The sequence below is a fragment of the Phocoena sinus genome, chromosome 9 (assembly GCF_008692025.1).
Source record: "Phocoena sinus isolate mPhoSin1 chromosome 9, mPhoSin1.pri, whole genome shotgun sequence".
Classification (NCBI taxonomy): Eukaryota; Metazoa; Chordata; class Mammalia; order Artiodactyla; family Phocoenidae; genus Phocoena; species Phocoena sinus.
The window spans coordinates 23,000,973-23,028,477 of NC_045771.1; the positions used below are offsets into that span (position 1 = coordinate 23,000,973).

Below are 27,505 nucleotides of genomic sequence, written 5' to 3' on the forward strand. Positions count from 1 at the left end.
GCTCCAAACGCGCAGGCTCAGCGGCCATGGCTCACGAGCCCAGCCGCTCCGCCGCATAGTGGGATCTTCCCGGCCCGGGGCACGAACCCGTATCCCCTGCATCGGCAGGCGGACTCGCAACCACTGCGCCACCAGGGAAACCCTACAAAATATTTTTTAAAGGCGCCTGAAAAAAGTTCTCATACCCGTCGTGGGATTACACAAGGATACAGTAGATTCAGTTATGCTTCCAACCTTGAGTTCATCCTGACATCCTCCTCCCCGCAGGAGAATATACAGTTTAGGAGCTGGACCCTCATTCATTTTAATGACTCATTTCTTTTTATTCAAGTTATTAGGCATCTATCATGTGCCTGACACTCAGTTTTGGGCCCTGGGAATTCAGCCCTGAACGCAGAAAAGTTTTTTTTTGGGGGGGATGTCAAATGGGGGACGTGGCAGACATTAAAAATGATAGGTGCAACAGGATGTATTACATTGGGTGTATTAAATTGATACGATGATAGCTGACTACTCTTTTAAACTGGTGAATGGGGAAGGTCTCTCTGAGGTTTAACTGAGAATTGGGTGATAAGGAGGAGTCAGCTATGCCAAGGTCAGGGGACAGGACATTGCAGGCCCAGGGCAGGAGGAGGAGACTGGACCCAGAAGCAGGGGTGGGGTCCTGAAAGGCTCTGCAACCAAGGGTAAGGTGTTTTTTTGTTTTCCTTCTTTTGATTGATGACCTCACTTCCAAAGGGGAGTATTTGTGTACCAGGTTCTCATGCATTTGCTTTCTCTAATCATCAACAAAGCAAACCCAAGTTCCAATGACTTTTAATTTGTCTGGTAGTTTTTTTGAGTACATAGGCCCTTGATATGGCAAATTCTCCTGCCTTCTGCCTGTGCTTTCTCCTCTGCTGGCGCCTTACTCCCTGGGTAGGGGTGGCTCACACTCCCTGTGTACACTTCTTTGGGTCATCACAACTCTCTCAGGTTAACCCCTATCGGGCTCACTCCCAAATCTGTTCTAGTCCTGCTTTTCCTGAGTTCCAGATTGGAGGTCTGAAAAAAAAGACAGAAAGCACAAGAAAGCACGATTTGTCAGTGAACAGGTGAAACATAAAATGAACGGTCTAGTGACAATTGGTACAACTTCAATGGCAGCACCATCTTCCATTGACCAAATGGGTCTTCAGCCTTTGCACTGGAGAAAGCCCTAGCATTGACCTGAAGGGAGGTGAGGAGGGCTGCTGGGGGGTGGGGCTGAAAGGCTGACTTCCTTATAACAAAGAACGCAGGTTACTGTTAGAATCAAAGGAAAATGTCATTGACAACACAAGCATTCTTCTTAAACACCAGTCCACTTAAGAATCTCTTAATGTTTAGCACTTAAGATCCGTTTATTCTACAAGAACCAAACAAATCTTCCTGTATAAATTGGAAGATGATGTTAAATTTAGATAACTATTCAAACTCACATTGGAAAAGTACTAGTTAATTTTATGAGTACACATCCTTATGTCTTCTTTATAAATAGTAACATTAACTGTGCTGTTCTTTAAAAAAAAAATTACCAGAATTAAAGTGCACATTCTTAGAATATTCAAACTTAGAATATTCTATCACTATCTTTCTTAGAAGTTACATTTAAAAATTCCTATTTATTCCTCTCTACTCTGGTGGTCGCTCTTCCTCCCTCCCTTCCTCCTTCCCTTCCTTCTCGTTTTCTTTTTATCTCATTAAGTTCAACAGTATAGCACTGTTCACTTCACCCAGTATAGCCCTCATTTTGAAGAGGAGGTTACAGAAAAAATAAAATGTTCTTTGTAGATAATCTCTGGTCAGTTACTAGGGTCCCAGCAGTGAGAACCTTGGGGTACAGTAAGACCAGGCGGGGCAGACTCAGGAAACTATCTAGAGCAGGGGTTGGCAAACTCAGTAAATATTTTAGGCTTTTCAGTTCTCATGTCCTCTTTTTTCCAACTACTCAACTCTGCTGATGTAGAATGAAAGCATTTATAGACAACATGTAAACAAATGAGTGTGGCTGTATTGCAATAAAACTATTATGGAAACTAAAATTTGAATTTCATAGAATTTTCATGTGTCATAAAGTATTTTTTGTCTATGGATTTTTCCCCTCAACCATTTAAGAATGTGATAAAAAACCATTCTTAGCTCACAGGCTGTATAAAAATGTTGGTGGGCCAGTTTTGGACCATGGGCTATAGTTTGCTGATCCCTGAGCTAGAGAATTTAAATGCTATTTATTATTCTTGCTGGGGGATTCTTTAAGAGGGAGGGGAATGAGGTGGAAATAACCAGCAATTTTTGAACACTCATGTTTAACAAGCATTATTCTAAGCACTATTATATTGACACATTTAATCCTTACAACTCTAGAAAGTAGGTAGTATTATTATCCCCATTTATGGATGGGGAATCTGAGACATAGAGAGATGAAATAACTAGGCAGTTATCACACAGCTAATGGAGGCAGAGCCTGGGTATAATAACTCACCAAGTTGGGTCCAGCACTGTCAATCTGAGCCCTTATGCTGCATGGCCTTTCTGGGTAAAACATCTCACATCTTCCAGCAAAGACATATTTTCACAGGCATCCACATGGAGAATCTTTGTCCTGACAGCTCCATTAAGCATTTGAACAAAAAGTTACAGAATGTTCAAAGTAATGTTTCCATTTGGAGGCAAGGGGACAGATGGCGCTATCTTATTTAGTAAGAAAGTCACAGTCACCAAAGGTGTTTGAGCAGAGGTGGGATGACTTTTGTACTCTTGCAGTTCCTTTGAAAGACTTTTTCTTTTCTATAAAAGTAAAAATTTTAAATTCTTCCTTTTTGAAATTTAAATCTGGCTAATTACTGAAGGAGCAAATAGGCTGAACATCTCCCCATAGACCACTCAGGCCCAATCTCATTCCATTTACAGGATCTGGGGGTGTCTGAATGGCCAGAAAAACTGCTTGTAGGAAATTACATTTCAGATTGCTTTGGCCTATTGCTATGAGAACTGAGTGAATCTCCCTTCACCTCATCCACCACCACAACATACACACATGCAGACGCACACACACACACATCCTATCCTTCCCATCTATACCCTTTCGTATAACATTTCTTCCTAGCTAGAAAATGTCTGAAAGCAGTGTTAGGGAAGAATTATCTGATTTAATTATTTGATATATAAAATTTATAGTCATAGAAGAGAACATTGATATAGAAAAATAGATCTCCAGGATAAATGATAAGAGCAAGAATAGAACAGTACATTGTGCTTCTAATTGTAAAAAAAAAAAAGTCGATGAGGAGGAGATGGGTATTATCATGGGGATTTTCTGAAAGAATAAAAAATAGAAAAAAACATTGGCAGTGATTACTTCTGGGGAATGAGACAATAGATCTGGGTTGGGAGATTACATTTTTCTTTGTGTACTTTGAAAATCATTTGAATTTTTTGCATGTATCTTAACAAAAATACCAAAACATAAATGTATTCTTCCGTTTTACACATGTTCCCTCATGTCATATCCTCTACCCAAGCCTAAAACTCTTTCTTTACTTGAATCTCCTTTGACTACATCAATAGCTGCAAGTATTTTCTAGATAAAAATAACTTCCCTGGGTCTTGCCTTAAACCTCTAATACTGATAAGAGTAAATGAATCAATATTGCTATTTGTTAGTGTCTGATGAGTTTTAGTGGGTTGAATGGTGGCCCTCCAAAAGGTATGTCCATGTCCTCATCCCTGAAACCTGTGAATATGGTAAAAGATAAAGGTATTTAGATTGCTTCCCTGTTGGCGCAGTGGTTGGGAATCTGCCTGCCAATGCAGGGGACACAGGTTCGAGCCCTCGTCCGGGAAGATCCCACATGCCGTGGAGCAACTGAGCTCACGTGCCACAGCCGCTGAGCCTGCACTCTGGAGCCCACGAGCCACAACTACTGAGCCCACGCACCACAACTACTGAAGCCCACGGTCCTAGAGCCCATGCTCTGCAACGGGAGAGGCCACAGCAGTGAGAAGCCCTTGCATCGCCATGAAGAGTAGCCCCCACTCACCGCAACTAGAGAAAGCCCGCGCGCAACAAAGACCCTATGCAGCCAAAAAAAAAAATTAATTAAAAAAAAAGTTAAGGATATTTAGGTGGTTACAGAGCTCATCAATTATAGCATCCAATGAGATCAAAGTCGTGAGTTTGATTGTTGTATGAACAAGTGTCATTTTTGTTCCAAAAGCACAGGTGAACTTTTTTTTTGGGGGGGGCGGTGCTGCACAGCTTGTGGTATCTTAGTTCCCCAACCAGGGATTGAACCCAGGCCCTGGCAGTGAAAGCACCGAGTCCTAACCACTGAATAGCCAGGGAATTTCCCCACAGGTGCATTCTTAATCTCAGCTAGTTTTATTGTAAATATGGGTCATCTCAAGAAGGACTAGAGGAATGAATTCTAACTTACCACTACTTGGGGGAAAAACAGAAACCATCAAAACACTTGTCTTTATATAACAATGATTAATAATTGTTAGGTGGAAGAGCTGGGGATCTATGGGCAAGAAAGGTCAAGAAAGCCACACTGCAAGTATCAGCATAAAGCACTGAAATGAGTGTTTTCAAACATTCACTGGAAAGCTGTTGATATTCTCAAGAAGAATCTCTAGGGAAGAATCTCTAGGGAGTTCCCTGGTGGCATAATGGTTACGGTTCCGGGCTTTCACTGCCCTGGCCTGGTTCAGTCCCTGATGGGGGAACTGAGATCCTGCAAGCTGTGCAGTGTGGCCATAAAAAAAAAAAAAAAAAAAAAAGGAATCTCTCAGATAGTCCCACCACCAATCTCAAGAGCTCCCTGGGAAGCTGCTGACTCACTGTCTACCCATATGCAACTTGCCTCCCTATAGGTAGTATGCTTCTCTGGACCAATGTTAGGCTCACCTACGTGAACTGCTTTTTGCCAGTGGACTATGAGCAATTTAACTTGTGCCACATCCAAGCAGGAGCTTTATTTATTTATTATTCTGTGAGTAGTGTTTGTTCAGTTGGAATTTCTTCTTTTTTAAAAAAATATTTATTTATTGGCTGCATCAGATCTTAGTTGCGGTGCACGGGCTCCAGAGTGTGTGGGCTCTGTAGTTGCAGCACGCTGGCTTAGTTGCCCCGCAGATTGTGGGATCTTAGTTCCCCAACCAGGGATCGAACCCAAGTCCCCTGCATTACAAGATGGATTCTTAACCACTGGACCACCAGGGAAGTCCCCAAGCAGGAGCTTTAAATGTGTTTTCGTGGTACGGTTTGGTCTTTTGCTCCTGCCCTTCACTATGAGAACAGTATGTCCCAGGTAAGGGCTATTCCATCAGCCTAGTGCCAGAATGAGACAACATACGGAGCAGAGCTAATCTAGCCAAGTCAATTGAGTTGAGTAGAGCTGCAGCTGCTTGCCAGAACCAAGAACAAGAGAAAAAGGTTTGTCATAAGCCACTGAGATTTTGCAGTTGTTTATATCAGCCTAGCCCCAGGGAATACTAATGCAAGATTTTATATATTCATCTAATTATACCCTTCCTTTCTAGATCTAATGTCTTGATTCTCTTGTGTTGAAGAAGTTAAAGACCAAATTTCTAACTCCAGTACAATTCTTTTTATTAAAGTACTTCAGTAGAGAAACAGTGTTATCAACAATCAACACAAACTTTACTGAAATATTCACAAATAAAAATTTTCTACTTTATAAATCACTCAGATAATGTTCTTCTGTGTTGTAACAGTAATCACCATTGGAGGTTGGTTACTCTGATTTATTCCTAACCACACACATGTATTCTCAAATTGGGAGATTCAGATCAGTTACTGTAACATATGGGGCTGGCTATCAGTACCTGAATGCTAGTCCCAGAAAGTCAGTAGAAAAATGATGTAATTTGAAACTAATCATTTATCTTTGGTGCCTCAGTTTTTCCATCTGCACTGAGAATTTCCCTTAGAGAAGATTTATTAAAAAATATGAAATGTTAAAGTTTAGCATACATCTATGCCTTGGAAAGAATTCACATGCATTTTTTTTTTTTTTTTTTTTTTGTGGCACACGGGCCTCTCACTGTTGTGGCCTCTTCTGTTGCGGAGCACAGGCTCCGGACGCGCAGGCTCAGCGGCCATGGCTCACGGGCCCAGCCGCTCTGCGGCATGTGGGATCTTCCAGGACCGGGGCACGAACCTGTGTCCCCTGCATCGGCAGGCGGACTCTCAACCACTGCTCCACCAGGGAAGCCCACGTGCATATTTTTAAGGGGATAACTTATCTGCTCTTGATTAAATTAAATACTATATACTATTTATTCAAAATAAATAGACTGATAATTGTTCTTTCCTTGAAAGTTGTCTTTTCACTTAAATCACATTAAAATCATAGGTTAATAGGGTTCAATAGTGTTCAATAATGATATACTCAGTAAATTACTTTAATTGCAATGAGGACTGCTATCCTACTCAGACAAAATTTACAGACTATTTTCAGTTTCATCCATTACATACTTACATTCTTCATGACCTCACCATAAAAACAGAAATCCTGCTACCCGTAAAGCACAAAGGGGTGAAATTCAAGCTATAATCAGAATTTTGGTATAGTTCCTTTGGAAATCATTAGCAATCTATCCTGACTTCAAAAGAGACTGTGGTTGACAAAGGATGGAGTAAATAAGCTGATTTTGACTAGACATCCTGGCACAATTAAAGTGGCCTGGTGCTATCATAAAAAACATTCAGTAGTGTCCATGTTGCAGGGTGGGGGCATTTAAAGTAAAAAAGCTTGAAAGTATAGATGCCATCATTCTGAGGACGGAAGAGAAATAAGATGATCCTGATTGAATCAGAAACTTTTCTAAAAACCATGTTTCGGTTGGGAAGACTGTGATTCTGCTGTAAAAGGGAGAAGTTTAAAGAGGTTGGTACATCAACCCTTACATTTTCAAAGAAATGTGTAATACTTCTAGGTAGAAACAGTATTGCTAAATACCCACATGACACTTTGAAACTGCTAGCAGTAAAAAGGGAAAAAAAATCATTAATCAACATAGGAGACAAAGAAAAATGGTAACCTGTGATGCTCTCGCTGTTCTATTCAATTAAAAAAATAAATCGATCACAAGCACAAATGGACATGCCATCTCAATAAATAAAACCTCCTGTAGATAACTTGTCATTTAAAAATGAATTGGATGAAAAGAATAATTTTCTGCAATGTACTCAAGTCATTTTAAGACTGAAATAGTTTCAGAAAAACATGAAACATCCTTAGAGGAGGCCTGACTGTTTTGTATTGGTTGTGGCAGAGCACTCCATGCCCTATACAGAGTACACAAGGAAATACTTTTCACACTGAACATAGATCTCTTAATAAAGAAAAAACACTACACAATATACCTTTCTATAACATGCAGTATTTAGGTAATAGTAAATCATCATCCTTCACAAAGAAGATGCAGTTGCTCTAAAAATCATCTCAGAGCTAATGATTTTAGAAAGAGGTGAGTGTCAGAATTTTAAATTAAAATACAGACTTAATTTCAAAGTTGGGTTTGCCAAACCTCTGGTAATCCAGGGTGAGCAAGAAGGAAATGTTCTCCCTATTTTATGACCTGCACTTCCCATTACCTATGATGAATGCCATGAGTCAAATGCCATAGTAAACTTATTCTCACTTTTGGGGCCAGCAAAGGCTAGCCTGGTTCTAGGCAAGATGAAAGCAGGGAGCAGTCCCACAAAAGAGCCTGTCCAGGACTGATCCAGCAGGAGATTTCAAGGGCAACTGGGCACCCAAATGACCCCAGGGCAATTAGATCAATTTTTTTTATCACTCAGGCTCCCTGCCTTGTATTATCTCCAGGCCTAACTGCTCCCATAATAGTCCTGAACTACACTGGATGTCCTAAGCCTGGGTCACTGCTACCCTGGACAAGCACTCCTAGAGCTGGAAACAAAGGCTGAGTGGGCAGGGTAGGCAGAGCACCATTTATTGGAGCCAACCCCCATCTATCAGATGCCTGTTGACAAGAGCTCAGTCAGTGATTCTGGAGCAGCTCCTCCCAACAGATGGGCTGTGAAAAAACCTCTCTCTCCAGCCAGAGCTCATATGAGTAGTGGAAATCCTCAGGCAGATCCAACCTCTGCCCCAGCACACTCTGCAGGCAGTTATCCACAGGTGAAAACTCAGAGTCCTGGGGTCTGTCATACCGGCGGCTGTTAAAAGCCTCAATGTTGGCCCTCAAGGTGCATTCTTCTGCTTGGAAGTCCCACGGCCTGGCATCGATGTCTGTGTTGGGAAGATTAGAAAGAAAAAGATGTATACACCTCAGGACACTGCTCCTATTACCACAGAGCATGGTCTATGGGATACCAACAATGCAACTGCTCAGAATTTCCTTTTTTGTAAAAAGCAATGTACAAAGTTAAGTATATAACACGCTGCTAGTCAGGTTTAAAAAATATACACATGCCCACATACATATGCTTATATATGCAGAGACTATCTTTGGAAGAGTCTAGAAACTGGTTAACAGTGATTACCACTGAGGAAATGAGGGCCCTGAGGGAGGTAGACTTCTTTTTATTGTATTTCATTTCCATTATTTCACTTTCTTGCTAGTTATATGTATTACATTTTCCAAAACAGCAACTCAGTTCCCTTTATTGAACTTTCCTTAGGAATAGGAGTTTCCCACTTGAACAAAATCACGGTTTTCAAGGAATGGTAAGAGGCAGGAAGGGGCACAACAAGGAGAACCAGAATGAACCAGTTACTGAAGACTTTCCTGACTCCATGGAACCTCCTCCAGCACACGAAAAATCTATATGCAGCTTATGTTAAGATTATGAGGTGGGGCTTCCCTGGTGGTGCAGTGGTTAAGAATCCGCCTGCCAGTTCAGGGGACATGGGGTTGAGCCCTGGCCTGGGAAGATCCCACATGCAGAGCAACTAAGCTCGTGCACCACAACTACTGAGCCCACGTGCCACAACTACTGAGCCCACGCGCCTAGAGCCCATGCTCTGCAACAAGAGAAGCCACCGCAATGAGAAGCCCACACACCACGACGAGGAGGAGCCCCCGCTAGCCGCAACTAGAGCAAGCCCGCGCACAGCAACAAAGACCCAACGCAGCCAAAAAAAGAAGCAAGCAGACAAATTCAGAAGGTGGATATTCTGCAGAACAACTGGCCTAGTTCTTCAATTATGTCAGTGTTATGGGCGGGGGAAAAGAACCCTGCTAGATTCAAAACAAATAAAAGGATATAACAATCAGATGAAATTTGCGGTCCTGGGTTGGATTATGACTTGGAAAAGAATAGCTTTAAAGAATATTTTGGGGCAACTGGGAAATTCTGAACATGGACTTGATTATTAGATAAAATGAAAATGTACTGATATAGAAAGGTAGAAATAATGTTAACTAAAAAGAGAAGATTATACACAACACTGTAAAGCAACTATACTCCAATTAAAATTAATAAAAAAAAGAGAAGATTACAAAATAGCATACACAATTTGCTTTCACTTAAAATGTAGGGTTTCCTTGGTGGCGCAGTGGTTAAGAATCTGCCTGCCAATGCAGGGGACACAGGTTCGAGCCCTGGTCTGGGAAGATCCAACATGCCGTGGAGCAACTAAGCCCGTGTGCCACAACTACTGAGCCTGTGCTCTAGAGCCTGTGAACCACAACTACTGAGCCCACATGCCACAACTACTGAAGCCCACGCGCCTATAGCCCGTGCTCCACAACAAGAGAAGCCACCACAATGAGAAGCCCACACACCACAACGAAGAGTAGCCCCCGTTTGCCACAACTAGAGAAAGCCCATGCGCAGCATGAAGACCCAATGCAACCAAAAATAATAATAAATAAATAAAATGTATGTGTATATGTAGAGGAAAAAATCTGTATAAACATACAATAAGATTTTGGTGGCAATCTTTGGACGGTTCAAATATGGCATAAATATGGTAATATTGTAAAGTGTTTGCTTCCTTGTATTTTCTAACTGCTTTGTAATAATAAAAGGTTATTTTATTCTTAAAAATCTCTCAGAGAGACTGTCATACACAGTGAAATAAGTCAGAAAGAGAAAAACAAATACCGTATGCTAACACATATATATGGAATCTAAAAAAAGAAAATAAATGGTTCTGAAGAACCTAGGGGCAGGACAGGAATAAATACACAGATGTAGAGAATGGACATGGGGAGGGGGAAGGGTAAGCTGGGACGAAGTGAGAGAGTGGCATGGACATATACACACTACCAAATGTAAAATAGTTAGCGGTAAGCAACCGCATAGCACAGGGAGATCAGCTCTGTGCTTTGTGTCCACCTAGAGGGGTGGGATAGGGAGGGTGGGAGGGAGACGCAAGAGGGAGGGGATATGGGGATGTATACATATAGCTGATTCACTTTGTTATACAGCAGAAACGAACACACCATTGTAAAGCAATTATACTCCAATAAATATGTTAAAAAAAAATCTCAGAGAAACCTGCCACTTAAAGGAATGTTTTGAAAAGGGGTAATTATCCCTCAATTGACTTGTTCTATAAAATGGATTTTCTTAGTTCACATGGGACAGGGTACGTGCTGGAATTTGAGGCAGCGCCTTAACGTTTGTTATAACAGCACCTGACTATAATCATATATTTTCTCATCTAAAATATGTAACAATTCATACCAAAAGAGTAGAGATGCTTGTTTAGTTTTGTTTCAATCCTGGGCAACTCCCAGAGGTCAAAAGCTCTGAGAATACTCACCATTCCCATAAGCCCAGTCATCATTCATGCGGTGGCGTACTTTCTGATAAATGGCTGACATGGTTTTCATGTTGCTTTTCCTCCACTGGCGCCCGAGGTACTTGGTCTGTATTTTTAGCAGCTTCAGCACATAAAGTTGCAGCATGGCCTGTTTGACCTTGAGGGCCCGCTTTAAGATTGGAGCAGATTTAAACACTACCAGCATCTGCCCATTTAAAGAGGGATAAGAATGAAGAAAGATAAGCATCTAAAGTTTCTTTGGAATTTCCAACTCACAGAAAAATTAAGCCAAACCTGGCTAACCTCAGACTACCCTGGGGAGCTTTGGAAAATCTATGGTCCAAGCTCCACTTAGACTTAGTCTTTAAGAACAGAGGAAGCACTCCATTTATATTTCACAATTCAAAATTTCTAATATTCAAAGTGCAAAAAAATTTTGTCAGCCACACATCCCCTTTCCACTGTTACCAGTTTTCTGTGTATCCTCTGGAGATAATTCTATGTATGTGTATGTTACTTTTATTAACAAAAATGATAGCAACTACATACCCTTTCACCTTGTTCCATACCTTGATTTGTTTTGAATTTTATTTATTTTTAATATTTTTTTATACAGCAGGTCCTTGATTTTTATTTAACCATATATTTGAAAATTATTCCACAGCAGTACAGAACCATCGCATTCTTTATAATGATTGTATTAATATTCTATTATAAGGATGTACATAAATAATTTAACCAGTTGGTATTAATGAGCATTTATGTTTTTTCCAATCTTTCATGATTACAAAAACTGCTGCAGTGAATAATCTTAGACTTGTATCATTTGAGATGCGTGACTATAATCCAAAATACAATGCTAACTTCCCTACCAGAGCTGCCCTGAGGGAGGGTCCATATTCAGCTCCCTGGGAAGAAATGGACCGGTAAATAATTATCATAGAATAAGTAACCAGAATTAGGAGGTGCTAAGTCTTATGGAGCGTTCAGTGTCTATCTATAAAGCTCACAAAGCGAGAAGTCCATATTTACTAAAGATAAAAAAAACCCAATTATGCGGACACCATGATCTGAAGCTCCACTCACCATGGTTCTGGAATGCTTCCATTTGGTCAGTTTATTAAGCAGCCTCAGAAGGTTGATGCAGGAAAAGAGGTTCCTCCAGCAGAACTGGTTGTTGTCTCCAGCTTCCTGTAATAAGGCATGCTCATCATTATCTCCACACCTATAAGGCATTCCTTCCCACAGAAGTATGGAAGTCACTGTTGGTTTAGGTGAGGCCTTCCATATGAAATGCTACCTCCTTTCCATCCCGCTCTTCACATAGTGAGGCGTCAAGGCATGCAATATTCTTCAACTGAAAACACACAGCTGCCAATCCTGGAAGACTCTGTACCTAGAGCAAGTACTGGCTAGAAAGATGGTACATGAACATAGAAACTTCATTTAAGCAAACTTTCTTGTGTAGCTTTCTGCTTTAACGTCAGAAAAGAGATGATAGAATTTTGCCCCCATATACTCTGCACTTTTAAGTAAGCTATGTTTATAATTGCTAAGAGTTATTCTGGTAGATTTCAAACTATTGGGTTGGCCAAAAAGTTCGTCCGGGTTTTGTAAGTTACAGAAAAACCCGAACGAACTTTTTGGCCAATCCTATATATTGTATGGATCTGATATTCATTACAATTAATTCTTAAAAAAATCAACCTCCACCCTCCTTTATCAAACCATATTGCAGTAAACTGCTTCATTCTCTAGCATGGAAGGAAAAACGGCAGATGGCTTATTGGAACCAGGTGTTTCTCTTGAATGTTTCTTGATAGCTTGTGAGCACCCAACCAGAGATAACAGATGGATGTCAGATCAGAAACAGGTAACTACTCATAGAAACATCTTTCAGGGACAAAAATAAGAGTCTGGGCTTTGGGGCTTGTACCTATATACTGGTGTCAGAAGCTATATAAATCAATTAACACACTTGGGGGTCAAACTAACATCTTGGAAATTTCTCACGTCTACAATGTGAGAGAATGTAGAAGTGGGAGATGTGTAGAAGTGAACTGCTTTCTGGTGAGTGGAAGATTACCCCCTCCTCTCCCAAATTAATTTGAAGCAAGCAAGGCAGACATACATCAACTGTGGAATGAACAGCCAAGACTTTTGAGAATATTAGGCTCTCCTAAGAAAGAAATAAGACTGAGGATCAAAAAGGTGCAGGGAAACTTTTCAGAAATATTGTTTAGAAATAATGTTCTCCTGCGAATTCCCTGGTGGCCCAGCACTTAGGACTCAGCACTTTCACTGCAGGGGCCCAGGTTCGATCGCTGGTCAGGGAACTAAGATTTCACAAGCCGCACGGCACGGCCAAAAATAATAATAATAATGTTCTTCTTCCTCTAGTAAATGTTCAATATTGTGTTTAGAACTAGTCCCAGGAAAGCTGTTTTTTCTTTTTCCTTTTTTTTTGTGGTACGCGGGCCTCTCACTGCTGCGGCCTCTCCCGTTGCAGAGCACAGGCTCCGGACACGCAGGCCCAGCAGCCAAGGCCCACAGGCCCAGCCACTCCACGGCATGCGGGACCCTCCCGGACTGGGGCACAAACCCGCGTCCCCTGCATCGGCAGGCAGACCCTCAACCACTGCGCCACCAGGGAAGCCCGCTATCTGTTTTGTTCTAAGAGAGACTTCCATGGGAGCCTCCACTCTAGTGCAAAACAGATCAGTTTTTTTTTTTTTTTTTTTTTTTTTTTTTCAGATCAGGTTTTATAGATGTTACATTTTGTGTGGCTAACAGAGGAGACAGACTCCTAAATGCTTATGTTTTAAAAAGAAGCAGGGGAAACAAAAACATAAGAGAGAAGTAATTATATTTCAGCTGTGAGCTTTCTTCATCCTGACTTCTAATACAGTAGCTGCATAAAAAGACTTGCATTCCTTGTGGGATATGGGAGTAGTGGCATGGTCTTGGAGAAGCGGCACTGGAGTAGGCACCAGGACACACGGGTTATGGCTTCAGCCCTGGCTGTATCACCTTAGGCAAGTAATTTCCCTGTTTCCTGTAAGAGGCTGAACTAAGATAACCTTTAAGATCCTTTTATCTCTGACCATTCAATAATTCTGTAGCTTACTTTCTCCAGTTGGCTTAAAAGTTAAAGTTTTGAGGGAGAGAATGCTGATTGTGGCTGCCTTTTTCTCAGAGCTGAGTCTCAAGTCCCCTCCTGAAGGTAGTCTCACCTGCCCAGGGCCCTTCCCTCTGATAATGCTTCCCTGATGTCTATAACTAGCCCCACTTCTTGCATCACCAGATGCTGCCTGGAGTGGGCACTGAAAGCACACATGCTGGTCAGCGGCTCTCCCTGGAGAGCTGAGTCCAGGCTTGTTGTCTTCTTTGCTGGAGCCCTGCTCAAACCTTCTCCCTTCTTCCAGCCCAACAAATAATCTTTTTCCCAGAAAAAGGTCCATGGGTGCCCTTTCAGAATTGCCTGTCTTGAGAGTTTTTTCTTTTTATGTTCATTTAAAGCAGGTTTGGGCTTCCCTGGTGGCGCAGTGGTTAAGAATCTGCCTGCCAGTGCAGGGGATATGGGTTTGAGCCCTGGTCCGGGAAGATCCCACATGCCGCGGAGCAGCTAAGCCAGTGCGCCACAGATACCGAGCCTGTGCTCTAGAGCCCGCGTTCCAAAACTACTGAAGCCCGTGCACCTAGAGCCCGTGCTCCACAATAAGAGAAGCCACCACAATGAGAAGCCCGCACATCACAATGAAGAGTAGCGCCTGCTCACAGCAACTAAAGAAAGCCCGTGTGCAGCAACGAAGACCCAAAGCAACCAAAACCAAATAAATACATTTATAAAACTAACTAACTAAATAAAGCAGGTTACCTTCTTCCTTCCTCTTTTTTTTTCAGGACTCAGCATATTAAATAAGATGCAAACTTCTTCATGGGGATATATTTTGTGAACAGCAGCACTTGGCTGTATTCTCTTGTTCCTGGTACTTAGCAGTACCCAAAGCAAGACCTTTACTCACTTTCAACCAGCTAAAATTAAAAAAGAATTGCCCATGTTCCACTCTCACAAATAAATATTTGTTTGCATATACATTTGGTCTGAAGGTTCAGTTTAGCAACCACATCCTACCCTTTCAGAGCATTTCTAAGGCCCTACAAGGGTTCTACTCTCAAAGATCCATCCATAGCTCAGCTGAGTGAGCCAAGCCAAATAAAAACCCACACTCTGGACTTCCCTGGTGGTCCAGTAGTAAAGAATCCGCCTTCCCATGCAGGGGACGCGGGTTCGATCTCTGGTTGGGGAACTAAGACCCCAGATGCTGCAGGGCAACTAAGCCCGCGCACCACAACTACTGAGCTCTGGCGCCTCAATTAGAGAGCCTGCGTGCCGCAAACTACAGAGCCCATGTGCTCTGGAGCCTGCGTGCCACAACTACAGAACAGAAAACCCACACGCCACAACTAGAGAGAAGCCCGTGCTCCGCAACGAAGAACCCACGCGCCACAACGAAGGATTCCGCATGCCTCAACGAAGATCCCGCGTGCCGCAGCTAATACCCGACACAGCCAGATAAATAAATAAAGTTAAAATGTTAAAGAAAAAGAAAATATATTTAAAAAACAGGCTTAAGACAATTAAGTGGATAATTAATTCAGATGACTGTGGAAAGGAAGAACAGAGTGTTTCTTCCTTTTGTACTGAGGAAATCAGATTGGTTAGAATCTGAGCACTGGAAGAGACTTAGCTGTTCTAGTCCAATGCTGTTATCCATAGAAGCAAAACCTGAGGTCCAGAAAGAGGAAGGTGGTCTGGCCAAGGTCACATGGTAAGTGCCCCAACCAGGGCTTGAACATAGATTTCCAGTATTTACTGAATTCTAACACTTTGTCTTTATTTACTGTTCATCTTCTGATTAAGTTACTGCTAGGTTAAGGACCCAGATCTAGGTATCAAAAGAGTTATGATTCTCAAAAGTGATGTGAGGAGGTATGGAGGAAGGAGAAAAGAAAATTTCAAAGTCATTTGGGGAGCTTTAGCAAACTACTTGTGCCCTGGGACAGACCTGGGCATGTGACTTTAAAAAATCACCCCATTACAGAAAGGGTGACAACTAGGAAAATCGATAAAATGCAAAAAAAACCATTTATCCATGGTTTTCCCTCTGTATAAATAAATACCTCATGGAAAATGGATATATACCTTATGATATGTTCACATTTTGTCTAGGATAGAGAAACAATAATGCTAATGGTGATATTGGTTTTAAATAGTGATGGTGAATGTCAAAACAAAGACTTTTATTTAAGGAGGTCACAAATCACTGGTTAAATAATGCCTAAAAGGAATGCTAGAGACCTTAATACCTGAACATAAAGAAAACAAAAATAAAAACAATAACAAAAATCTTCTGGAACATCTGTAAATATCTGGATTAGGAAGTTATAAAAACTAATAAAGATAGATGAAAGGATCAGGTATATAAATTTAAGTGATATGAACATATTTTTATAGGTATTTCTGAATATAAATCATACCCAAATTTGAAGAATTTTGCAATGAACTACCTTTTAAGAATTAACTTAATAATTTCACTCGCCTAGATCTGAAAGGAAATGACAAATATTTCTTTGCAAATGGCTAGGTCATGCAAATTCTTACCCTCTGCTTTGGACAACACTTCACCACTCCACCTGCTTCCATATCAGTAGAGGGTAAGACTGGGCAAGATACTAAGAAACTTTTAGGTCTGATACTCAATGACTCCAAAATACAATGTATATTTAGTTAGAAATTATAAATGCATTGTTGTAATAACATGATATATGTTATAAATTACATATAAAGTAAAAAAGGATATTAATACATACAAAAGATCTAATATATCCCACCCCTAAAGCATCATGTTGCACACCCTATTTTTCATACCATTGCTCTAAACCACCACCCAGATGCTGAGCATCCTACAGTACTTGAGGCCATACCCACTGCCTTCTCTAGCAACCTCCTTCTAAAGACCATACCTAACTTCCACACAATCATACATTCACCATCCTTCTCTTATGTTTGGAATTTAATTTTAATTTTTTCCTAGTTTAGTGGATTGAATTTGAATACAGACTTTTGGAGATCTAGAAATTGTAAGGCTTCCTGCACCAGGTAGGTGAGGAAACTCTTCAGTACATGAGTAAAGATGGCCTATTGTAGAGCTACATATTTTGACAAGATGAGAAGACCGTAGAAATTAATGTTCCATTAACTTTGCCTTTATTTCATGTCCATTGTATGTGTAGTTGGAATTCCAAATGAAGTTGAACTCAGTTCAAATACAGAAAACTGAGAAAATATGAATCAAGACTACCTTAGCCAAGTAATTCCACTTCTAGGAATCTATCTTAAGGAAATAATCAGAGATGAGGTCAAAGATTCATGCGTAAGGATGTTCATTTTGGATTTATACAAAGAACACTGAAATAAATGCCCAACAATAGTAGAAAACAATCATTTTTTAAAAATTAGTGTAATATTATATGTAGCTATTAAAAATCATGTTCTAGAATGTTTAATAAAATCATATTGTGAACATTTAAATTTTACTATGTGAATTGAAACATATGTAAAGTCCTTATTTTATTAAATAATATGTGTGTGTATATATGAGTGAATATATAAATATATATGGTTAACTGTAGCAAAATATTAACAGTGGTTTATTTTCTTTCCCGTATGTTTCTGTATTTCCCCAATTTTCTGCAATAGTATATATCAATTTTAAAGTCAGAAAAAAAAATTGAAATGTTACTTAAAGAAACTCCTATACATTTAAAATGCCAGTACATTTTCTGTGCTTACAATTAATTCACTGAGCCTGAAAAAGACATAAATCTTACTCATATAAACACTACTCCTTTCTGAGTGCAGAAGCCATCAGTTTAGATAAACAAACCACTATACTGAGGATCTATGTGGAGTAAACTTGCTAGTTAAGTCCATGACTGAGCTCAGGGAAATACTTCTAAGTTCAAGTAAAAAATTAAACAATCTGTGGTTACCAAATGAAACCACCAGGCGCCACTGTTGCTTCACAGAAAGGACAGGAATCACTAGCATGAATCTGTTTTTCATTAAGAATAGATACATGCTTTTTTTTTAAAAAAAAAAAATTCACTTATTTATTTATTTTTGGCCGTGCTGGGTTTTCTTTTCTGTGCGTGGGCTTTCTCTAGTTGCGGCGAGCGGGGGCCACTCTTCATCGCGGTGCGCGGGCCTCTCACTGTCGTGGCCTCTCTTGTTGCGGAGCACAAGCTCCAGACGCGCAGGCTCAGTAGTTGTGGCTCACGGGCCCAGCCACTCCACAGCATGTGGGATCTTCCGGGACCGGGGCACGAACCCGTGTCCCCTGCATTGGCAGGCAGACTCTCAACCACTGCCCCACCAGGAAGCCCAAAAATAGCTACATGCTTTTACCTACTCTTAGATAACAATAAAGTCTTCTCAGAGGCATAACAAATATTTCAATAATTTTCTGTTCATATCCCAAAAAGTTAATCAGAAGAGATAAGAAAGTTTAGTTCCCATCAATTCCTACTTATGGGATTGAGAAAAGAGAACACATTGTATCAAGAAATTGATTCAGGTCATAAAAGCTGACTTTATGTTTGTTTGTTTTTGCGGTATGCGGGCCTCTCACTGCTGTGGCTTCTCCCGTTGCGGAGCACAGGCTCCGGACGTGCAGGCTCAGCAGCCATGGCTCACGGGCCCAGCCGCTCCGCGGCATGTGGGATCTTCCCCGACCAGGGCACTAACCCGTGTCCCCTGCATCGGCAGGCGGACTCTCAACCACTGCGCCACCAGGGAAGCCCGACTTTATGTTTTGAAGTACCCTACTAACAGTAGAGCTTTAATGCTATCCCTGTGCCACTGTTTCTGTGAGAAAGTGCATTCCTCATTCCAACTCTGAATGACAGGGCTGCATGTCTCCACCCTGGCTCTGCTACTTTCAACTATAAAGTTTTGGCAGCTATTTAACTTCTCCATCTATAAAACACTAATACCAACCTCATACAGTTGTTTTAAAGATTGAGAAACATCATAAACAGGGTTAGACAACTTATTACCTCTCTCTGCAGAGGTAGGAAGCTCCCAGCTTCCTTGGCTGCTGAGACCACATCTAAGTAAGAGAGGGAATCTCTGCCCCGGTGCTTAAAAAGGTGCTAGACTTAGTGTCTCAGGACATGGGTTCTTCTCTAATTCAGGGTCTGTCATGAGGAGTGGACCTGACGAGTCACTTCATCCACTGTGCCCTCAGGTTTCTCATCTTTGAGATAGGGGGTTTGGCCAAACGGCTCTCAGGTCCCCTCCAGCCAAGAATCCTATGGTTCTGTAAAACTTGTGCCACAGAAGGTACCATTCTACTTTTGCACAATAAACTTCTCTGATGTGACATCCTGCAGGTATTAAAGTTGGGGGACAAGGGGTTGGGGCACACACAGGTGCCATCATCTGATCATTTATTAAGGTCCTTCCGTGTACTGAACATGGTGCTCGACTCTGAGGATATAAAATGAAGATGATACTACCTCTTCCTTTACGGAGTTTTCAGTCAAATGGAGAAACAGATACATATAAACAATTACAGTGCAACAGGGTGAAGGTATGGGCTGAGGTATATCTAAAGAGCTGTAGAGATGAGATAGACACTTGATTTCAACATGCTGTTCATCAGTCAGTTTCATGGGATTCAGAATAACTGAGGGACTTCTATGATTTGCCTAGAACTGTTTCCAGCATGAGGAACTTTCTGGGTCATCCTTCTGTGGCCATATTGAATTTTGCCTCAGAGAGACCTAGGTAAGGTATTTTCTGAAGTACACACCCCTGGGTATTTTCTGTAGCACAGCAGAAAGAAGACAGATAATTTTTTTTTTTTTAACATCTTTATTGGGGTATAATTGCTTTACAATAGAAGACAGATAATTGATTTAGGCTAGACCAGAAGAGATTCTCCTGCCATTTATCACAGATGTTCACACTCAATTTCAGTCCCATTATCTTTCTAAATTTCCTCTCCTCAGTGTTTTTCACTGACCCTTTTCTCTACAAAATGCTATGCTTAGCTTTTCCAAATCTTTCTCAACTGGGTCAGCAGCTCTAAACCCCTACTACCTCTGTGCTCTTGCCAATATGCCTCTACTGATCTGAGACTCCCAAACCAGGGCATTAGGGGGCTAGAGAAGAAAAGGAAGAGCAAATGCCAACCTCTGCCACCTGGTAATTTCAAAGGGTATCAAATCCCCACTTGCTTACCAGACTCTCCGTAGTAAGCTCTGGCAAATCCTGGATGGTACAGCATGGGTAATCCAGGACCGAGATACTGCAAGATGCAGAGATAAGGACAGGCTTTAAGTAAATGGCAATGGCAGCAAATGGCTATATCTGAAAGGGCAGGAGGTATTTCTCTTCAGCAGGCCGTATCTATTTCCAAAACTGCTTAGTGATTTCAGCTGAAACTGAGGGTTCTGGTGCCAGGCAACTCCAGATCCAGTCTCCTCTCCTCATAGCCATGAGAGGAACCAACAGAATTCTTTCAGGCTGGCCCCTATCTGGCAGAGGCAAGAGAAAGCAGAAAGAGAGCCTCTGTATAGCCACCTTTCTCCTCCCTTCTTTAAAGGAATACATAAGCTTGTGTGCATTTGTGTTTCTGCATTTAAGTGTATGCTTGTGTGTATGCGTGTACATAAAATTGTGCTCCCAGAGATGCTGCCCAAACTCATCCCAATAATAACAACCTGTGGAAGTGAGAATGAAATGAAGACCTCTCCTCTGTCTCTTACCAGATGTTCCTGAAACTCAGGAGCTCTGGGGAATGATCACAGAAGCCACTCCTAGAGGAAGCTTGAGACAGAGGCAGCTTCCTGCAGCAGGGCCAATCTAGTAGCTCAAGAATGGTAATAGCATCTGCCCCCAAAACAGACAGTGGGGAACTGCAAGGGAGCTAGAGGCTCTGCGGTGAGCCCAGGGAAGCAGGCATGAGTCAGCAGGGGAAATAAGGCACCACATGATGACAAGGACATGGTCACTCGAAATGACGGCTCTCTTTCTTTTCTTTTCTCCCTTCTTCACTGGTACAATGCAGAATTTAGACTAGCTAATCTCTAATGCTCCTTCTGGTTCCAACATTCCATAGGTTTTAAACACCAATCCATCCGAACTAGAGTAGTTGGAAATGGGTAAAGGATGTTGGCAAAGCATAGGCTATAAAGAGGAATATGGGGTTCCTTCAACCTGTCTCTACATTTCAAAGTCAAAACTTCTATACAAGCAAAACACAACAATTTATTTGACTAGAAATGTTGACCTTTGTCCAAGAAACCCACAAAGGTAACCTAAGGGAACCAAGGTAGGAGAGGGGAGGGCAGTGGACCTACCTACTGGATTCTCCCAGGGCTCTGCACTACTCCATTAGGATAAACATTCTTGGCTGGCTCATCTACTTATCTACCCACCTCCCACTGACAAAGCCCCGTGGCAAAGTAGGTACTGGCAACCAGGAAATGAGGGTGGGAAATCAAGGATGGATTTGTTCCAATCTCATTGTACTGAATTCTAGCCTAAGGGGGCATAAAATAAAGTTACAAGTTTCTAGGATATCTAGATGGTAAGAGACATGAGGAAACTGCAATAATGAGCTGTAGGTGCTCAAGTTCTCAAGATCATGCAACAGTAAAGCTTACAGGTAACGCATGAGAGGACCACTGTATCCAGGCCAAGCTTAGCAAATGGTGTAGTCTGGCACTACCACTCTTCCAACTCCAAATTGAACCTGATGGACACCTATTGGATTGTCTGCCCCTGCTTCTAGGCCCATGGTACAGGGGGCATTTAGTTCCTGAACCCCACTCCCCAGTCACGGTTGATTGATCCAAGGGTGGGCCTCTAACCCTGGGAATGTGGAACAGGGACTGAGAGCCAATTCAACCTCTGAAGTGGCACAGGAATATGTTTAGTTCATGTGGGCATATTTCACTAAGTGGCCTAGGAAGCAGACAAAACTATTTGTCAATGAGAGAGGAAAAACTGGAGTGGAGGTACAGAGGCTTGGTGGCCATAGATGGAGGTGGAGAGCTTCCTGGGCTCCTTATGCTACAGACCAACACTGAGGTCCAGAGCTGCATCTCTGTCCTAGGTTCCTCGAGATGATATACTGCCCATTTTCTCCTAACAAATTCCCATTCTATGTGAGCCAGGTCCAGCTCTTTTTGGTTCCTTATCACTAAGAGGGTTGACTGATACACACAGGTACCTTCATGAAGCTGTGACCCTTACCCAGCCCGACCTACACTTTCATTTTCCCCGGTAACCCAACTAGTATGTCTTAAGTGTCTTTTTTTTCTGGCTGTGCCACGCGGCTTGTGGGAACTTAGTTCCCTGACCAGGGATCAAACCCGGGCCCTCGGAGTGAAAGTGCAGAGTCCTAACCACTGGCCAGGGAATTCCCATAAGTGCCATTTTTAAGGGGGGTGGTGCCCAAGTCTCTCTGCAGTTAGGAAAAACCCATTCTCCAAGGCTTCCTCCAAACAGGAAAAGTAAAGCACTCTCATCTATGTTTATCTTAACTAATGCTTATAAAAGCTCTATGATATATAGTCAGAGTAGGTATTATTCTCATTTTAAAGATGAAAATACTGTGTCTCAGAGAAACAAAGTGTCTTACACTTGAGATGACACAGCTAGCAAGTGGCAGATCCAGGTCAGGAATCCAGGTCCCGTGACTTCAGGTTCTGTTTGTGTGTTTTAAACTACATATAAGTAGGCTGCATCTCCAGGGTGGAGTTTCTGGCCGTGCTGACAGACTGGTGGGGCAATATCTCCTAGCCCCTCTCCAGTCACCTCAAGTGTCAGGTCAGCCTTCTACTTTACGAACTTTGCCTCTGGTAAAGCACTTCTGGTCAACTCTACTGATTATCATGCTTCTAGTTTTTGTGTAAGTAGCAAACTGAGGAACAAGGATCTACTCTGTTAACCTCCCAAGTCCCCACTTGGCTGGAGCAATCCATAGCAACTGTGATCAGAAAGCAATTTATGCTTTAACCCTGCCTCTGCTGCTTACTTAAGGGGTCTCACTAGCATGTTATCCTTAAGTAAGTCAATTAACCTCTCTGAATTTGTTTCCTAATTGGTGAAATGGGAATAAAACTTACTGTGATATGTCTTAGCACTACTGAGGAGATTAAATGAAATAATGGATGTGAATATCCTGTATTTTTTTAAACTACAAATTGATCTAAGTAAGGTTCTATTATTTATCTTTAGTTACAAATTCTGTATAACACTTTACAAAGTAGTGTGATTGATCCAACTTATGATTTATACTAAAATTAGGGCTGACCAGACAAGTAGGATGCTTCACAAAAAAATATTTTCTGGATCCTTCTGCCACAGGGCTGAAATTTCATCGTTGCAGTTTCATTTCTTTGAGTCATGGCATTTTCAGTTTTCAAAACTATTAAAATACAAATATCTTTGTGAAGAGGCCAAACCATACACCCCACCAGTAGCACTTCAAGGAAATTAAACTTGACAGTGACAGCTCTAAGATAGAAAGGACCAGGGACACCAGGAGAACAGAAAGTCGGCTCTGAGACGATGTAACTTCTCAACCATCCCAAATATCCCTTTGAAATAAACCTGTCCAGAGTTCCTACCTGTTTTTGGCAGTGATGTAGGACAAGATATTTTGATTGAAGAACTTCAGGATCAATGGAATGCAGTTGGCAAATACCAAATGTTGTGATACATATTCAAACTGAATTAAAAGATCAAAGCAGAAAGGATGCTTATTTGGGGGAGAATAGAAGGTCTGTATGAAAAAAAAGAAGAGGCAAGTACAATTCTAATATCCATTCCTAAGAATATCCACTGTCCACTTGTGTTATCAGTCTTCCTGTCTGGGAAGTGGGAAGAACCACCTTCAGCCAGCCCATCCTACAGAGGAGGGGACAATCTGCAGTGTGTGTATGTTGCAAGCACCTGACCAAAAGCACAAAACATAAACAAGCCAGAGAGAAAATCCCACTCCAGATAAATAGAAAGAATTGCTGTGAGATTTGTTCCTAAGCTCTACAGGAAAGGAAGGCTCCCTGAGGGAGTTGTCTTCCATACCAAAGCTCTGGCTCATAGAGTTTCAACTGTGATTGATATAGCAGGAACAGGTGCAGCCCAGCAACTGCTGGCATCACTCAGTCAGGATGGATACGGCACACAGTAACCAAATGAACCACTGGAATGTGGGCTCCAGCGTGAGTCTGGTTCACTATATTAGCCCCCATACTTAGAATATCAGTATTTTAATGAATGAATCAACAAGAGTCCTTCAGTCAACAGATACTACACTGAGAATAAGTTCAAGATCTTTTTGATGGGCTGAACACCAGAACACAGGGCTACATTTTGCTCTCTTGAATCTGGATGGGGTTTGCAACCAGGAAGACCTATTGGGGCAGTGTCATGGAGTTATGTCACCTGGATTTTGCCCATGATACACAGAGGAACATCAGACACAGTCTGTCTCCAGATCCAGAACCTAGACTGCTGGGAAGTGTAGAAACTGGGTTGAAAAAGCAGAAAATTGTAGTGTTTTAAATCCCTTAGCTCTTCCTGATCACCGAGAAATAGCCATGGCGGCAAGCTAAGCTGCCCTTTGCTCAGGTGTGAGGTTAGCAGTGGGGAGTCAGGTTGTGTTGCCCATTTCTCTCTTCTGCCTTAATACTTTCTCCCTGGCAGCTGACCCAGGGTATTTTCCAAAGCCTCAGATGGAGAAGCCAATGCATACCTACTATCAAGTGATGGAAAACATTTTTCAGTTTGAGACATGTCTGTAGCCTTGTCAGGATGCACTGACCAGGGCAAGACCCATCATGCCACCCACCTGTCTGGCTGCTGATCCACATATTGCCCACCAAAAGAAGCAGACAGAAGCACACATACACAGTTCTCTTTCTACTGGGAGCACTATTTCTCATCCATCCCTACTTCTTCCAGCGCTGCTGCTGCTCAGCAAACACTGGCAGAAGAAGTGTGAGTACTCAGGGCACCTAACACACCCAAAGATGTCTCTGAATGTACGAAAGTGGAGAAATATCCTGGTTGTACAGTCAAACCTGCCATGGACACATACCCTGGAGGGGCTTCCCTGCACTCTGAGGTCCTGCTCTTCTACCAGCAAGCTTGGTTCTGACTCCTTAGGAGGAAAATGAGGCAGAGGCCCTGTGCAGGAATGAGAAGGCTCCCTCTCCTCTCCATGTCTCACCACAGAGAACATCCATTCACTGCCCCCATGTTCTCCTATATCCTGGCAACACCCATAGCACCAAGTCCAAACTTTTTAGCATGGCAAACAGCGCTTTCATAGGGAAGCAGGTTCTTAACCTTTTTTAGCCTCAGTGGAATAAAATAAGACCCAACTCGTAGGGTTGAGAGAATTAAATGAGATCCTACATGAACTTAACAGAGTGCTGGCCACATTGTAAGTACTCAAAACTGTGTGCTAACATATGTATTATGATCTGCTCCCTGCCATCCCCTCCAGCTTCATGTATCACCAGATGTCCCCACTCCCTCCACTCCAGGCAGAACTCCAGCAACATTTAATTCGTTTCCAAGGTACTCTGCTCTCTCCCTTCTGGACTTTCACAAATTAGCTTTTCTGCTTGAAATGCTTCCTGCTACCTTTCCCTGACAACTCCCGTATCCTGGCTAACATCTGTTTCTTTAGGACTCAGGTTAGAAGTCACATCTTCTCCACCTCAGGTTGGATTAGGTGTTTCCATAGCAGCCAATGCTTACCTGTATAACTGCACTTATCACGCCATAATTGGCTATTTATACATCTGTATCCTTTACAAAACTTCAAAGCCCTTAACAGCCAGAAGTGTGTGTTATATAGAATTACATCTCAAATGTTAGAGAAGTGCTTCACGGGACTTCCCTGGTGGCGCAGTGGTTAAAAATCTGCCTGCCATTGCAAGGGACACGGGTTTAAGTTCTGGTCCAGGAAGATCCCACATGCCGCAGAGCAACTAAGCCCGTGCGCCAAAACTACTGAGCCTGCGAGCCACAACTACTGAAGCCCGCGCGCCTAGATCCCATGCTCTGCAACAGGAGAAGCCCACGCGCAGCAACGAAGAGTAGCCCCCGCTCACCACAACTAGAGAAAGCCTGCGAGCAGCAACGAATACCCAACGCAGCCAAAAATAAAAAAAGTAAATAAATTAAAAAAAAAAAGTGCTTCACGTATAGAAAAGTATGCTCAGCACTCCCCCACTTCCCCTTTTTGTGGCATGCTTGAATCCTGTCGTCCATTGCTTCAAAGCTGGCAGGGCATATTCCCAAGAAGCTAGGGATTCCTATTCACAACCGCTGGATAATGTTCAAAGGACACAGACATTTGCAACTTTCTAGGACAATTCCCCACTTCCCACCCCAAGCTTGTGCAACAGGTATCTGGATTCCGTGAGACAAAAGAAAGGCTGAAAGATGCTTAGCTGGACCTCAAAGGCCCTTTCGTTCCTCCTTTGGGAGACAGGACATGGAGGACACCTGAGACATGTGGAGAAGCGCTCTAAGCTGCTCACCTGGTAGATATGATTCAGTTTGAAGTGTTTGAGGAGTAGCAGGAGCAGGGCAGAGATACTCTTTACAATGATCTCCTTGTGCCTGTTCACATCAATGCCCAACTTCATGCTCTGGAGAACAGTGATGCTACAACGGGGAAAGGAAGAGTCAGTGCAGAGGGTGACCTTAGAGCAAGGCCTACGAGGACCCAGGTATTTGGGTCAGATACAATAAACACAAGAGAGCCAGAACTTCAGAAACCTGAACTGTGCTAGGGAAACCTCCAGAGTTCCCACTTATGAGTCAGGAGAAAAGCTCCTCTGATCTCTTTGTTTCTCTCTCCTTTGGCAAGCTCATCCCTTGGCAATGTCCACCCACATACATGTGCAGCCAGTAACTGGCACTGATGTTACCCTCCAGACTCTCAATTCTGAGCTGAAAAGAGCAGAGCAGAGAGCACTGCAGTGGAAAGGGGCTGCTGGTGGCAGAGAGGAGATCTCTTTGGAGACAATCCCTGTAAGTGTTAACAAGGTGAGGTGGGGACTAAAGAGACCCTGCAGACAAGGTAGCTAATATTTAGCAGCTGCCCCAGTTGAAGCACTCACGGCATCTCCTCAGGCAGGACATCTGCCAGGATGTTGATAGAGTCTGTCTTAGCCTTGGATGTAGGGGCTGCAGCCAGTAGAATCTTAAGTAGAGCAATCTGGGAAGTAGAAAATGAGGAAATCCCCCCCATTCAACAAGGTTATTCTTCCACAATTCAACAGCCCTAAGAGAAATGTTTTAAAGCCTTTCTCTAAGTTCTTCCCTCAATAACCAAATCTGCCCAGCCTCCAGAAGGGCAAACAGGTGCCCTGTCCTGACAGGCTTGCCTGTGAGGCTAAGGAGCCAGAAGGGAGCTTATGGGCTGTTCTGCTTCAAGACTGCTCTTTCCAAAGAGGATTGAAGGAACAGAGTGAGAGGGGCAATGCCTAGAAATTAGGTGGGAAGTATAAGCAAGATCTCCCTCCCCAACCGTTTTCCTTCCTCTACCTCAGACCATCAGCGTCCTCACCATCATAGCCTGAGGCCAACTAGGACACCAGAGGCCACGGCAGACCTC

The 27,505-nt window shown here is 42.4% G+C and overlaps 1 protein-coding gene across 8 annotated transcripts in view; it reads right to left on the reverse strand.

Annotated features, from left to right (window-relative positions):
- The window catches only part of STRIP2 (striatin interacting protein 2), a 56,926-nt gene that overhangs the window by 6,666 nt on the left and 22,755 nt on the right, over window positions 1-27,505 (reverse strand). For 2 of the 8 annotated variants that reach the window (XM_032643605.1, XM_032643611.1), the window contains 7 exons: window positions 27,009-27,106; window positions 26,424-26,550; window positions 23,496-23,596; window positions 20,098-20,164; window positions 11,874-11,978; window positions 10,788-10,992; window positions 5,619-8,303 (listed from right to left, as the gene is read on the reverse strand). In XM_032643605.1, coding sequence (XP_032499496.1) covers window positions 8,053-8,303; window positions 10,788-10,992; window positions 11,874-11,978; window positions 20,098-20,164; window positions 23,496-23,596; window positions 26,424-26,550; window positions 27,009-27,106 — 954 coding nt within the window. In that variant the 3' untranslated portion in view covers window positions 5,619-8,052. Of the gene's footprint in view, window positions 1-144; window positions 1,045-2,503; window positions 2,631-5,618; window positions 8,304-10,787; window positions 10,993-11,873; window positions 11,979-20,097; window positions 20,165-23,495; window positions 23,597-26,423; window positions 26,551-27,008; window positions 27,107-27,505 lie in introns of those variants that run through there. The other 6 variants (XM_032643606.1, XM_032643607.1, XM_032643610.1 and 3 more) reach the window with 6 other exon arrangements.